The sequence below is a fragment of the Poecilia reticulata genome, chromosome 22 (assembly GCF_904066995.2).
Source record: "Poecilia reticulata chromosome 22, P_reticulata-male-v2, whole genome shotgun sequence".
NCBI classification, from domain to species: Eukaryota; Metazoa; Chordata; class Actinopteri; order Cyprinodontiformes; family Poeciliidae; genus Poecilia; species Poecilia reticulata.
Window position 1 is genome coordinate 19,631,759 of NC_088851.1, and position 14,412 is coordinate 19,646,170.

The 14,412-nt window shown below is 36.9% G+C and overlaps 2 protein-coding genes across 2 annotated transcripts; one reads left to right on the forward strand and one right to left on the reverse strand.

Annotated features, from left to right (window-relative positions):
• Window positions 1–1,359: 1,359 nt before the first annotated feature.
• zdhhc22 (zDHHC palmitoyltransferase 22) lies at window positions 1,360–5,274 on the forward strand. Its single transcript, XM_008400204.3, has 3 exons — window positions 1,360–1,467; window positions 2,696–3,253; window positions 3,335–5,274. Exons 2-3 carry the CDS (start codon window positions 2,698–2,700, stop codon window positions 3,610–3,612), a joined length of 834 nt encoding a protein of 277 aa, XP_008398426.1. The 5' UTR covers window positions 1,360–1,467; window positions 2,696–2,697; the 3' UTR covers window positions 3,613–5,274.
• A 5-nt stretch (window positions 5,275–5,279) lies between these two features.
• Window positions 5,280–14,242, reverse strand: cipca (CLOCK-interacting pacemaker a). Its single transcript, XM_081603088.1, has 4 exons — window positions 13,851–14,242; window positions 11,840–11,956; window positions 10,876–11,045; window positions 5,280–9,950 (listed from the first exon to the last, which is right to left on the reverse strand). Exons 2-4 carry the CDS (start codon window positions 11,943–11,945, stop codon window positions 9,150–9,152), a joined length of 1,077 nt encoding a protein of 358 aa, XP_081459214.1. The 5' UTR covers window positions 11,946–11,956; window positions 13,851–14,242; the 3' UTR covers window positions 5,280–9,149.
• Between the last annotated feature and the right edge of the window lie 170 nt (window positions 14,243–14,412).

Sequence of the window (14,412 nt, forward strand, 5' to 3'; positions counted from 1 at the left end):
AAAGGTCTTATTTAGAATATAGTTTGTAAAAAGCAGGAAGAAGAGGCGCTTTGTGTTTTCATCAGTTATTTGTGAAGCTCTAATGTGTGTTGAAATATTTCTCCAGACTCACAGAAAGCCGTTGTATGAACTTGTTTCTTGTGTGTCAGAATAGAGAGCAGTCTTGTATCCAAGGTGATATCATCTTGTTTTGATGGTGATGCTATATTCCATTTGTAGGGCCCCTTACTGACAGCTCCTGTGAAGAGGCTACATAACTGAGGCTGTATTGCCACCTACTGGGGTGTTCTTGTATACAGACTTTTCAGATGTAATCCAAACATCCACCATGTCACACTGTTATCACTGTATCAGTTAAATCAGAGCTTTCCCTTTGTAGATATTTTAAAACCCTTCAAACGTCTTCATAACCTTTGATGAGCTACACAAACATTCAGTAGCTTAGTTGTGAAGTGGAAACATGATTTTCAAAACCTTCTACAAATAAAATCTGTAAAGTGTGGTGTGCATTAATATTTAGCCCCTCCATCTTTATGCTCCTACTCTTAAATAAAATGCTTCATTGGAATGCTTAAATTTTGGATTACAAGGCCATTACTCTACTCACTGATCCCCCAGCCACTCCACAGTGAAAAGAAGAGCAAATAATTACTTCCAGATGTCACCTATTTATAATAATATATAATAACTAGAGTTGAGTACATGCAAGTTGAATGTGAACCAAATGAAAAAATAAAATAAAATAATTATATAATGCTATAATCAACCTTCTTATTAATAATAATCATCATAATATTGATTATCATTATTATTTGTATTTTGGTAATTATAATTATCATTCTTAGCAGTATTATTAGTAGTAGTGGCAACGACTTAATACATATTTTTAAAAAAATAATCTAAATTATTATTCTTCATTTATTTCATCTTTTAACTTTGGGATCCAGATTCCTCTGTGGGTCTGAAAACACCAAATTACAGGTTTAAATGATTTACAAAGAATTTTTAAAAACGCTGCTAAGAACATATTTCTCAGAATTTTTTTGGTGTTTTTACTATTTTTTTTAATAAGGAGATAAAGATAGCATGAAGGTTGTTCAGATTGTTTGTATTATCAAACCATTATTAAAAAGTCTTAAATATCCCTCGTGCACTTCATGCAGAAGCTAGATTAAAAATTTTAGTCAAAATTTGGTTTGTCAGAAACAGGAAATGTTGGTAATCTTTCATTTAGATCCTCTTAAAAGTACAAAAGCAAGTCAAGTTCATAAAGAAAATATTAGGATAACAGACGTACCCAGACCAGCAGGGGGCGGTAGACAAACAAGCAAACACCTCAGCGATGACGGTCCTTAACGTGGCTGAATAGAGACATCTTCTTATCTGCGCTTGAAAGAGGCAGCAGGGCACCGAGCCGAGGCTCCGTGGTGCTGAAAGGACAGCTCCCCCGCTTTCTGACAGCTGCAGGTAGGCTCATCTGTCGCCATGGAGATAAATTAGACAAAATAAAGTGATCGTCGTCATCACCGGCAACACTACACATCATTCTGCAGGGAATTAGAAAGCATAGATGAGGCGTAAATGTGCGTTTGACACGACATCCTATCACGCTGTTTAGGTATGAAATAGATAGATTTAGGTTTAAAGTGTTAATTTTAGTCTGAAGGTTTTTATATCCAAAGTTCGCTCCTGCTGTAGGTCAGTAGACCTCTGAAACAAGGATGAGATATTCTTAGTATTCTCAGTGGCACCTGAGAGTCCCTAGATCCTCATTTGCTCAGAAATTAGTTCCTGTCGTCCGCGGAGTTGTGTTTTCTTCACTCAATCTTTGTAGGAAAAAACCCCCAAACTGTGTCATTTAAACGTAAACTCTGTAGTTTAAACTCAAATAGAACTATTGTCTGGAAAATGAATACACTCAATAATGTTAAAGAACTTGTTTCTATACTAAACTATGCATTTTTGCACTGAGAACATATTCAGCCCTATGAACGAGTGATTTTTTTTATAACCACCTTTCAGTGCACATCTAGCTGCGAGTCTTTAGGAGTTTGCTGTACCTGCTGTGCACGTCTGTGGACGTAAATATGTTCTCCAGTTCTTCTTTTCCAAATGGGTTTAGTCCGGTTGGATGGAAGTGGCTTTGAGCACCAATTCTCACGTCTTGACACAGATTCTTAATTGAATAGAGGTGTGGACTTTGACTGGACCATTTTCCTCACTGGTTTCAAGTCCTGCAGTTGCTAACAGGTTTTCTTTCAGGCTTGCTCTGTATTTAGCTCCATCAGTCTACCAGGTTTCATGGTAGAGGCTGTGTTTCATGGCATTTTTGCTTTAAAGCTAATAAGTAAAATTTTGGTTTCATCTCTGCAGAGCATCTTTTCTTTCTCTACTTTAGACAAACTTCTTATGACTTTGCTTCTTATATGTGAGATGACAAAGCTTTATATATCGTTTGATAAACTAACCCTAAATTTCTCAATAACTCCACTCTTGACCTGTTTGGCAATTGGCAGCTCTTGATTATATTTAGAGGTTTAAGGAGCAACTAAGAACAATTTACATCACAATTTTCTCAGTTTTTTTAAAGGTATTTATTTTTCTTCCAGTTGAGTTACTCACTAAGTTGTTCTGTTATTAACTAGATATATTATTCCAATTTCTTTTGTTTATTGTCTCCTTTGCTCTCACACAGATATGTTCACCCGGATGTTAAAGCTGAGACTGCTTAATGCCGTAGCGCCTGCGTACTTCTTTGCAGCTACAACAGCCACATTTATTTTACACTTTTGCCTCTTCATCCCGACAATCTTCCCCAACCCGGACACGTCGCTGAGGAGCTCCACAGCCCTTCACGCAACTGTTTTCCTTTTCCTGATGTTTAACGCTTTGGGGAATTACATAATGACAATCAAATATCCGGCCGAGAGTGACAACGAGATTGCGATTCCCGTGTGTTCGCCAAGTTGCTCGGACAAAGTGGATTCCCACTACCTCCTTAATGGCCGTCATTTCTGCAAACTGTGCAGGAAGGTCATTTTCAGGAGGGATCACCACTGTTTTTTCACTGGAAACTGCATCGGCAACAAGAACATGCGGTACTTCATAATGTTCTGCATCTACACATCATGCGTATGCATGTACTCTTTGGTTCTTGGCGTGGCTTTCCTGACAGTAGAGTACTCCATCTCCTTTGAGAACCCGCTGACCTTCCTGACCCTCCTACCTCTCTCCACCGCCTACTTCTTCATGGGTGAGTTTTCTACTTTAATCCGATGAGGAACCACTTTTACTGTTTTTTGCTTCTGAATTCATGTAATCCTTTCTCTCGTAGGCACAATCCCCGGCCTGCAGCTGTTCCTAGTGCTGATGCTCTACGTATGGTTGGGCATTGGCTTGGTGTGTGCAGGTTTCTGCTGCCAGCAGGTGCTGCTGGTGGCCCGGGGACAGACCTGGTGTCAGATGCAGAGAGGGGAGCTGGTGGATAACCGCAGCCCCTGGAGAGCAAACCTCAAGGATGTTTTTGGCGCCCGCTGGATCCTTGGTCTTATTCTGCCTGTGCAAACAGTGGAGATGTACTCTGAAGACACAGATGGACTCAAGCAAGACTGACAGTTGTCCATTTGTCTCAGTAAGAGCCACTCTTAGGTCAACCCGTTGTTCATTTTGCAGAAAATAGTTTTTCGACATTTACTGTAGGTGGAAATTAATTTTTAATCTGTATGGATGCTTTACGATGTTTGAAATTTACAATAAGATAGTTGGTAGTTTCATCCTCTTACAGGTAGGAACCATATAAGCAATGTGAAATAAGTGCTTAGTATAAATGTTTATTCTTAAAAAGGCATTTCTAAAGGCAATACTAGGAAACATTTGTTATGTTGTACCTTCCTCCAGAGTCTGGAAAACCGATCATCATCGGTTTTCATCCAATCAGTAGTCTGACTATACAGCATCCTCCCAACATATCTGTAACCTTAGTAAAGATGTGTAAAAAGGCCTTAAAATAAATACAGCTTTTATTGCAATAGCATAATCCTATACTGAATATTTAAGATAAATGCAACCCGTCCTCTCAGCCATGCCATAAGATTGATTTTGTATCCGGTTAGTGATTATGCAGCTTTTCCTTTGAAGCCTTTCACTTTAACAGGGTTGCCAGGGTCTTTGGAAGCGATACAGGCCTGTAGCACCATAGACACTTAATCAGAGGAACAGACGCTTGTCCACATATATTTTGTTTCAAACTCATGCTTGTTACAAAAGACTCCGTCTTAAGGACATGGATCCTTTAAACTCTCTGTAATCTTTAATAAAGCTGAGGTACTGATATTTGTAAATGTAAAGACAGAAAAAGTAAATTCCTAGATTACATCCCAAATTTCCGTGTTAAACTTTTGAAGTGTTTGTGTCGTTTAGGTTTCAAGTAGCCACTTTCTGACTGAAGCTCAGCACATGTCTGCCTTACACGAATGGCATATTTTTTGTGTCTTTCCTATTCTAAATAGATGAGAGAAGTGATAGCATGTAAATATTTTTCCCCCAAAAAAGTAAAAAGTGCCACACCTGTAATTTTATTAATTCTAGATGCATGATCTCCCTTCAAATAATCATTTTACTAAATGTTTAAAGTGCTGTGACTCAAGGCCTCACTTTTACACATCTCTGTTTGGCATTAAAATAAGCGAGGTGGGTGCTGTGTTTTACAACAAGCAGGTTTCCAAGCAATATTATGCGTTTGCATTAGGACACCCAGGTGACTTTGCTTGCTTTTAAAGCTTTGTGCTGTGTAACTGCCAGTACCATGCAGTGTTCTGAGATTATCTTTCCTAACCCTAATTTGATTCTACAGTTTGACATTCAGGAAACCAGGGACAGTTTTCACTGTTAAATTAAGGGCTAACAGATGAAGAAAGAGTTCATCGGCAGCATAAACAGCCAGACTCCGCAAGACTGCTTGAGTCGAGCCTGGAGACATTTTCTACTCACACTAATGTTTTTCTGAATTAAAATTGTTGAAGGAAATGGAGATTATAATATCCAGGGTATTATTCACAATGTGCCATGCTTATAGGCGAAGATTTGGTATCTTCTTCCTCTGCTAATGACAGGATAAGCAGCATTAGAACAGGATTTTTTTTTCCCAGTTTCTGATGCGTCTACAGCTGCTTAGACAAAGGTTGAGGGCGTTTTGGTATTCAAGCATAATTTTGGAGACAATGTTGCATATTTGTGTATTGCAATAAAGGTTTAACTGATTTAAAACCACAACAAGCGGCTACTTTTTTCACTTTTACTAATGACACATCATTAGCTAGAAAAATAACAAGAGGAAATTATCTCAAACAGTTTAACACTTGACAAAGACAAAACAGAATGCACAAGTCACAAAACCAAGCAACAGCAGAGTAAAAAAAGAAAACCCCATCCTCTTAACTTTAAATATGATCAATATCTTGCCAAAAACCAATGATTAATTAAAGATTTAAACAGAATTACAACAGAGGTTTTAAAAGACTATAAATTTTAAATATGAAGGTTTTCACAATATAAAGCAACTCAGAAAGTAACATCTCAGTAGATCATCCAAAAAAAAAAAATCTGGAGTTCTTTGAGTACATTCAACTTCCCTCCACGTGATAAAAAGATTTACAAAACTAAGCTGAAAATCTAAGCACAGAAATATGAAGCACAAACATGAATAGACTTAAAAAGGCACAGGCATTAAGATAAATATTTAGATTCACATTATTTCTTCGATACACAATGCTCAAATGAATAAATCTGGGACCAAAGTGCAAGTCTAAAGTTGTCATGTTTTTTGCCAGAAAGCCTTTTATCGAGATTTAAAAAGCAAACATTTACAGAAAGAATAGTGATGGCAACAAAAGATCTCAAATCTAAACAATCATATGGCTACAGCACTTTCATTGCTACATTTCTGTTCAGTATCAACAGAGTTCTTTTAAAAAAAAGAAAAAAAAGAAGATGGAGTAAATTTCACCATGAAACTGGCAAACATCTCCATGTCACTTCTTAAGATTATTCATACCTCTTCCTTAAATTTTTGGTCACAGTTATGAGGAATAAATAATACCAACAGTAAATATGTCTAAAACGTGAGGAACAAAAAAAAAATATATATATATATATTTTACTACCATCCACTGATGTTTTCTTGGTAAATAAACCATAATGGGAAAAGAACCAAAACAGTGGCAGAAATAATCCGATGAAATTATCAAATGCATAATAAAGATGAAACTCGATGAACCATTTTAGTGTCAGAAAAATAAATTCAGTCACTAATTAAAATTATTAGTGACTGAATAGTTTTTGTAACAAAGGTGATCAGCATCACCATTTTAAAACTTACAAAGGTTTCCAAGAAGAAACTTTAATTTTGGTTTTCAATGAGCTGCTGAGGGAAACTGTCTTGGTAACCAATCATCATCAGAATCCCTCACTAAACTCAACCTCCAATATTTAAAGATAAAAGATAAAACTATTGTTATGCCTTTAAAGTAAATGAAAAGAAACAAGCAATTTTAAATATTTAAAGTTGGTGCTGCTCATGGATTCCAGAAGTAGCTTGGAAAATCACAAAAAAAACCCCAGATTTCATACAAGTAGATTTACACATATCAAAGCTATTCCAGTCACATACTCTGCGTATTAAAGGGTAAAACGACCACATCCCCTACATGCATTTTGCATTCCTCCATCACATGCACAGATGATTTCTACAACCTGGACGGCTGACGTATGTCACTGAAGATTTTGATGCGGCCCAGGTAGAGGACAGATTGCGACTAAATGCAACCTGAAAAATCTGAGCAAGGAGATTTTTACTGTCCATGCTTTCAATTACTAAAAGGAAACCATGCTCGATAACAATATTTATTACTTTTGGAGTATGGTGTCATTTCACCTTGTTTAAAGGCAGGGGTATGCTTTTAAAAATCTGTTTGATGTTTAACAAAATAATTGTTCCATGAAAGCAATTAAAACCTGATGAGACATATTGCTTGAAAATGTAAAGCTTTGCAACTGCAAAATTTATTGGATCTGTTATCCGTTAATGGTAAAACCAAATGTTTATGCTAGTATTTGGATATGATGTGACAGAAAACTGTCAAGTTTTTAAATTAGGTTATCGCTTAAACTCACATGAAGTTTCTGAGAATTTTCCACCGCTTTATAACCTTAATTGTCAGATCTTAAGTCTGCCACTCAAATGTGGTTTTTATGTACCTTTTTTTATTTTTAATCACAGTCTATTTAAAGTGCACAGCTTGAAAAACAATATATAAAAGTTATTCAAATTTTAGTCATCGCATGACTAATTGGAGTCATATCGACTCCATTTGAGGCTTTCCTACTTAAGCTATATTTTGGACAACGTATCTGTTGTCAAGTAAAACAGATACAGCTGTGTACCTCAAGTTATTTCTGAGCAAGTTGAGCAGGACACAATCAATATTAACATAGCCCATGTAATACTGATTACATGTTACATGTCATTTTCCTGCAATTAAAGTTACTGAGGCATTTTACCGACTTGCTGTTATATCAGGGACAAAAAAAAAAAAAAAAAAAAAAAAGAAAACATCCCTGACGCAGAAACCTTGACGAAAAACATTAGTGACCTCTGTCTGTTACTGCATCCACCGATGCAATACAATACTCTGCAGATTGTTTCAGACAGGGTGAAGAGGTGAAAAGCTGCAATCTGATTTAGATAAGTCACAATCTGTTTGCCTGTCCTCGTTCTGAAGTGAAGCCACGCACTTTGTTTAGAAAATGCACACATTTATCAAAAACCAATCAGTTAGCTGGTTTCAGCACTTGATATGCTGTCTTTTTAGCTTGTAGTGACCCAGTTCACCCAGCTCTTTTCTCCCAGTGTAATTCAACTGCTATGACTATTCACACTTTAATACATAAGGCATTTGCTCATGCATTTAACAAGAATTTGAAGTTTATAGTAAAAATAAAAAAGCATGTTGACCTGTTAGAGATGTATGACAGACATCAGACATCCGTCTGGCTAATCTGCTATAAGGCATGCGTTTTTTAGGCATTTGACACTGACAGCCAGAAAGCCCCGCTGCAAGTACCACTTTCATCCATTTCGCATCAGAGGCAGATATTTTGTTAAAGGCAAGGGTTTGAAACGTAAGCATGCTTCCAAACTCCCGTTGATTACAGAGGCTGTGCTTCAGATTCATGTCAAACCAGCAGTGCTAAATGTTTCAGGATTCCTGGTTTCTACACTGTGCTCTGCAGAAGTAATAATTTCCCCTCAACTTTCTAACATTTTGTCGTATGTGGCAAATAACTGTGGATGGCAACAACAGACAATTCTGAGATTTGTGTGGTGTGCATATGAATTCAAACCTTTTAGTTTTACATTAACACGTAAGTTTTCTTTTGCTCCCATTCCAGCTCATTAAAAAGGTCTAGGGGCACAAATATTAACTGACCTTTTGAAAAAAATAAAATAAAATACAAACCCCGACATATTATATTTTTTGATAAATATTTACAACAGGAAATTTGTTGTAATTTTTAAAGAGCAACTATTTTATTCCTAATCTATTTTTAGGTTTTGATATAAAGAAAAACACGAATCTTTTTCAAAAAGGTGATGGCTACATTTTTGTATACTAGATATTGTGATATTTGCACAACATAAGAAAAATACATCAAAATAAAAATGACTGGTACTTTTAGTATCATCCTGTTGTGGAAATTAAATTAAATCATTGAATGAAAACAGCTAAAAACTTTATTGTTGTTATATCCATTTTTAAATCAGCCGTTTCTTAATCATTTTTAGTCAAAGTGTTTAGAACCAATGTAGAAGAACCAGTCGAGGCTCCGGAGCCACAGGCTGCAGACTCCTGGTCTAGAAGATAAAATTCCAATAACAAGTTGCTGTTTGTTGTTATAAAGTGACAAAATGTATTAAAGTTTCAAGGGGTGTGTGAACTTCTGCAAGGCACTGTCCACCTACAGCCACCTGATAAAATGGTGAAAGCTGAGCTGTGTTTGTCATAACAATGTGACACATTCAGCATCTGATGACCTCTTTATTAATCCTCCTGAAATCAGATTTAGAACTGCTGGTTACGTCCACAAACAAGTTACGCTACGACACTCTGAGCTTTAACCCCGAACTGCTCCTTTTCTGTGTCCTGCAAAGACGCCTGGAGTTTAGTCAAGAGCTGCTGATCCCCGCTGCTCAGTGCTTCGAGCAGCAGAGCCGTTTGCTCCTGCAGCAGGTGCAGCTGGCCCTGCGTGCGCTTGTTTTCTTTGATCAGTTGCTTTGTGCGCAGCGTAATCCCTAGCAGGCCAGACTTGTTGAGGATGTTGTAGGTATTGCTGAAACGCTTCAGTTTGTTGCTGTGCATTGAGATGGGATCCTGAAATTTCTCTGCAGGCATGCTGCCATCATCAGATACGCTCCTCAGCTCCTCATATGTGAAGTTGGCTAATGAGCTGGTTTCTGTTGCTGCGGTCAGAAATTTGTCAGAATCTTGCTCCTGACTCTCAGCAGCGTGAGATTTGTTGCTTGATGCTTCAAAGTTGCAGGCAGCTTGAGCTTGCATCTGCAGATCTGACAGTGGGCTGTGGGAGTTGTCAGGCCTCTGGGGGTCATGGCGTCTCCTCTGTCGCTGCTCATATGCCACCGTTCCGTTTGCAGTCAGCCTAGATGTTTCCACTCTCTTAGAGGGTGAATCCACTGGGTAAGGGGCAATTCTGGGGTATGACTTGAGGATAGGACTGTAGCTTTTTGATTGTCGCATGCCGTCAGAGCGAGCTTTCGGAGAGCAGTTTGTGCCATTCGATACCAATGGCTGAAGAAGAACCATCTGAGATTGGGGCATCACTTCCATTGATGAAGGAAAGCCCCACTGTTTCTCTGGTGGAGCCATTGGTGATGGCTGGAGACAGAAAAAAATCATATTAAATTTACTTTGTAACACCAGTTTAGTGGGTGATAAACATAAAAAAACTGTTTAACCATTGAGAAATGGTCAATAATACAAAAAGAGTTCTGTGACTTAACATCCTTGGTTGTCACAATGATACAACAAAAATCACATTTTACTATTCTGATGATTGCAATCAGATGATTTTTTTTTTGCTCATCACCAATCAGTAAACACGGTATCCCTAAATGCTAACAAGCTGCTAACAACAACACTCTTGCTGCTACTGCGCAATTTAAATGGCTGCTTCTCAAGGTTCCCTGATGATATTATACGATGGAGGAGGGAAGTGGAGGAAAGATTGAACTAACAAGTTGAAAAACCTAAGACACACAAAACGCTGGCAATTTGAACTACCAACACAAATCCCTGTCTGATCAATTGGCTGATTAGTATAGTGTGTAACACTATCCTTGTGGGAGATCCTGAATTTGATCCCCAGCAGAGGATCATTTTATTAATAGTAGCTGCCAAATAAGCTGATTTAATAAGCCTGATCTTAGAGTTTACAGTTAGGAAACAACAGGAGCAACAGACTCCAGGACAACTGTGCGTGTTTGCATGTAGCTGCAGCATGCGGGCAGGTCTGAACATCCACCATCTGAGCAGTACAAGACCAAGCGGTATTTTACACAATTTGTTGTGTGTGTCAGAAATAAATGGCACTTAAAAGAGGATTTGAATTCACTTTCTTTTCTCTTCAATGACCTTCAGCCAGATAGATTATGCTGAAGTCAAATGAAATTTATTTACCAGTCAGACAATGGTACATGAGTTGGATGGAACAAAATCAGAGGTGAATCAGAACAGGGCTAAAATTGATTAACAGAATCTCTTTACAAGAAGTGTTTAGATGGTGCATGTTGTTCTATTTTACCTGTTTTAGGACAAAGTTGTTCATAATGATCATTGGAGACAGTCCAGGATATGAACCTCCTACCAAGGCCACCTGCTGACCAGCTGGTTCCTGCCCGATTATCGACCCATTCCTTCCAGTATCTTCCGAGTCTGTGACCTCCACTGCACTGAGGTACTCCGAGCTGGCATCTGACAACGAGACATATGGGTCTGATCATGCTTTAAAGTCAACAGGTTTGTACTTTATGCTGTGTTCAGAGAGGCAGATCATTAGAACTATGAACAACTCAGACACAGATACGTGAGTCTTCACCATGAAGAACAGGACAGAACGAACCTAATGATGGAGGCTGAATCAAATTCAGGTCAGCCTTGATCATATAAATGAAGGTCATCGCCTGCAGAGCTCAGTGCACATTCTGAGTGTGAACTAGATCTCCACATTTGATTTGGGTTGACTACTTTTCTCTCAAACAAATGTAGTTTCTAATAATAGAACTGGTCATTTGAACACACAAGTCAATAAAATGAAATACTGGCTTTAGCAACATAAGCAGGTATTCTGATGTTCAATGCTTAAACTATCCAATTCTTCAATATTTCTTACGTTTCACAAGATAATTTTTGCTCTTGTGTAAACTAAAATAATAATAATATATATTAAATGAAAACACAGTCTCAAAAACTGGAAGTTTATTACAAATATTTAAACACCCTCTGTTACTGAGACTGATCTAGTTTTTGAAAACTCAGCAACAGGTTATTTGATAATATTTTATCATGATTATTTAATGCTAAATATGTTGAGTATTTACAATGCAGGAATCTAAGAGATACAGTAGCAAACTAAGTGCATACCTAAGAAGCAATGTAGCTCTAAACCATTTTAAATCCAAGTGATATTTCACAGGTGTTGCAAATTTCTTTTGGATACTTCAATGTGCACAGAGGCAATAACATCAGATCATGTAATGCAGACAAACCTGAGAAGCCCGAATCTCTTTCCAGGTCTTGTTTGGACATTCTCATCTGTGCTGTCGTTGTAAATGGTGGCAGTCTTTGTGTGTTCAGTTTGTTAAAACTGCTCATTTTGGAATCCACTGGAAAAAAAACACAATGGGAAGTTAAATAGTACCAATATTTTTTTCTCTCGATCAGGAAAGGTGTTGCAAGTTATCTCTTGAATTTAGGGTTTGACAAATCAAAGACAAAACTGGAGGGCTTTAATTTGACTCACAAAACATAAGGAAAGTTTATTCCTAACCTACTACAAGTAGTTAAGTGTCTTGGGCTAGACAAGGCATGCCTTAAAAATGGTGTCTTTGTACTGCTCACATATGAATGTGAGCAGTACAAAGATAGCAAAAACACTAAATAAGTCATAGAGGGTATAAAGTATCAAAATCACAAATATTATTCTTTGCTAAATTATTCATAAGTATCACTAAATTAACTGTAAAAATGAATGAATGAATTACATATTTCAAATGACAAATTTAGTAAATAATTAAATTAAGACATGGAGCTCATTTTAACATAATTCATTATTTTGATGCTTCTTTGTAACAGTACCCTTAAATATATTTAAATGCACAATGTAGCTCATCAGACAGGCATTAAGGTATTCAAGACAATACTGAATTATTGTCTTGAATAATTCAGTAATAGGTCCATCCCCAAACTTTATCAAAAGGCAGACAGATATAATAAAATCTGGATGTACTTCAAAAATACATCCTTAAAACAATAAAATACAATGGAAAAGATATGAATGCTATTTCAACAACAAATATTAGAGCCACATTTATTAATATATATATATATATATATATATATATATATATTTAGTATATTATTTTGCATTGGTTTGTCATTTTTAGCACAGCACTCAACCATTTAAGCAATCGCTTAATGATGCATTTCCATAGAATAGTGACATTTCATACACAAATAGTGGTATCTAATAAAAATTAAAAACAGATTTCAACTGACATAAAATTCATATGAAACACGGCTGTTTAAACTTTGACTATTAATTAAGAAACTCTAATTTCACTGAGACAGCCCAGTCAGCTTATTCAAGTCATAGAAAACATTTCCAGAATTGAGTCACTTTCCTGACTTTTTTTCACGTACATTGTCATCACGTCAATAAGTCTGGTCGATTTCTGATTTTACTTTACTTCAAACGCTTCAGACATAAGTGCATTGACCTCAGAGGAAGTGCATCTTTCTTATGATTTACAGAATTTGTTATCTTCTTTTTTAGTTTTTGAAGCGCAAGTTTCTGAGCCTGTTTTTCACTTATTTGATATTCTTACCTTATTTCTCTAACCACCTACCCATGTAGCACTACACATATGCTTATAAAATAAAATTCTAGTGCATTAGGTGTCAATGCATCTTATCGTGCCTAACGCTTTTTATTAATCTTTTACATTTTTTATCCACTAATTTGACATCATGGTATGCTTTGAACATATATTTTTGAGGTAAATCCTTTTTACTATCCAGGACTTGATTAGGTGAAACGTTACAAATTTGGCCCTGTTACTGAATTCAGCGTTCGGTTCAATGGCCTGCAATGCTCCCGCAGCCTGTACTGTTGAAATACTATTTAGTAGAATGAGTTATAGTTTTACTCTTTCACAATTAAGTATGAAGCAAATTAAATAAATAATTTTTAGTGTGCATAAAACGCGTAGTGTCAAGTACCGTTGTTTAGACGAGTAACATGCATTTTTTTTTCTATATCAACTGCTACTAGCTTTACAATGGTTAACTTTATCTTAATGCAAAAAGGGTTCAACAGAAGCAAAAACAAAAACATTAGCTGCTGTTTGTGTCCGTTTCTCCCTGTTTACAGTGTGCTTTCCTTTGCTGTTAGCACAAATAGCTAGGTAATGCTAACCAGGTTTAATTTAAGCTAACTACGACGTCTTTACAAAAAAAGCAACTAGCTACTCTACCAATAGCATTTTAAGAAAAACTTACCAATAATTCGTTTTCTTTAAAACCGATATTTGATGATAGTGACATCCAAGTTGCTACTTCAGTTGCTGCTCGACACTGCCGAAGCTAACGTTCGTTATGCCTCGCTACCCGTTCTGGTTTTGACCGTCATTATGTCTTACAGGCAAACACATTCAAACGTTTACTTTCACTTTAACGTTTGTTAAGTGATGCAGGTGAGTAAGACTTTTATCTTGAAAGGTAAACTTATAATTGTACACTAAGGCGGGCTTAAGTAAGAATTGTACGACGGTTTCCCCCCGCAAGACATGACGGAGGGCTCAAACAGCTCATGGTAACATGACAGGTTTCTGCAGTTGTCAAGGAAACTACTCAACAGTTTTTTCTTTTTGTTATTCTAGAAGACAGGTGTCAAACTCCAGTCCTCAAGAGTCACTGCCCTGCAACTTAGATGTGCCTCTGCTGCACCACACCTGAATAGAATAATTAGGTTATTAGCAAGGCTTTGGAGAACTTATCTACACAAGAAGGAGGTAATTAAGCCATTTCATTCCAGTGTTTTGTACCTGTGGCACATCTAAAA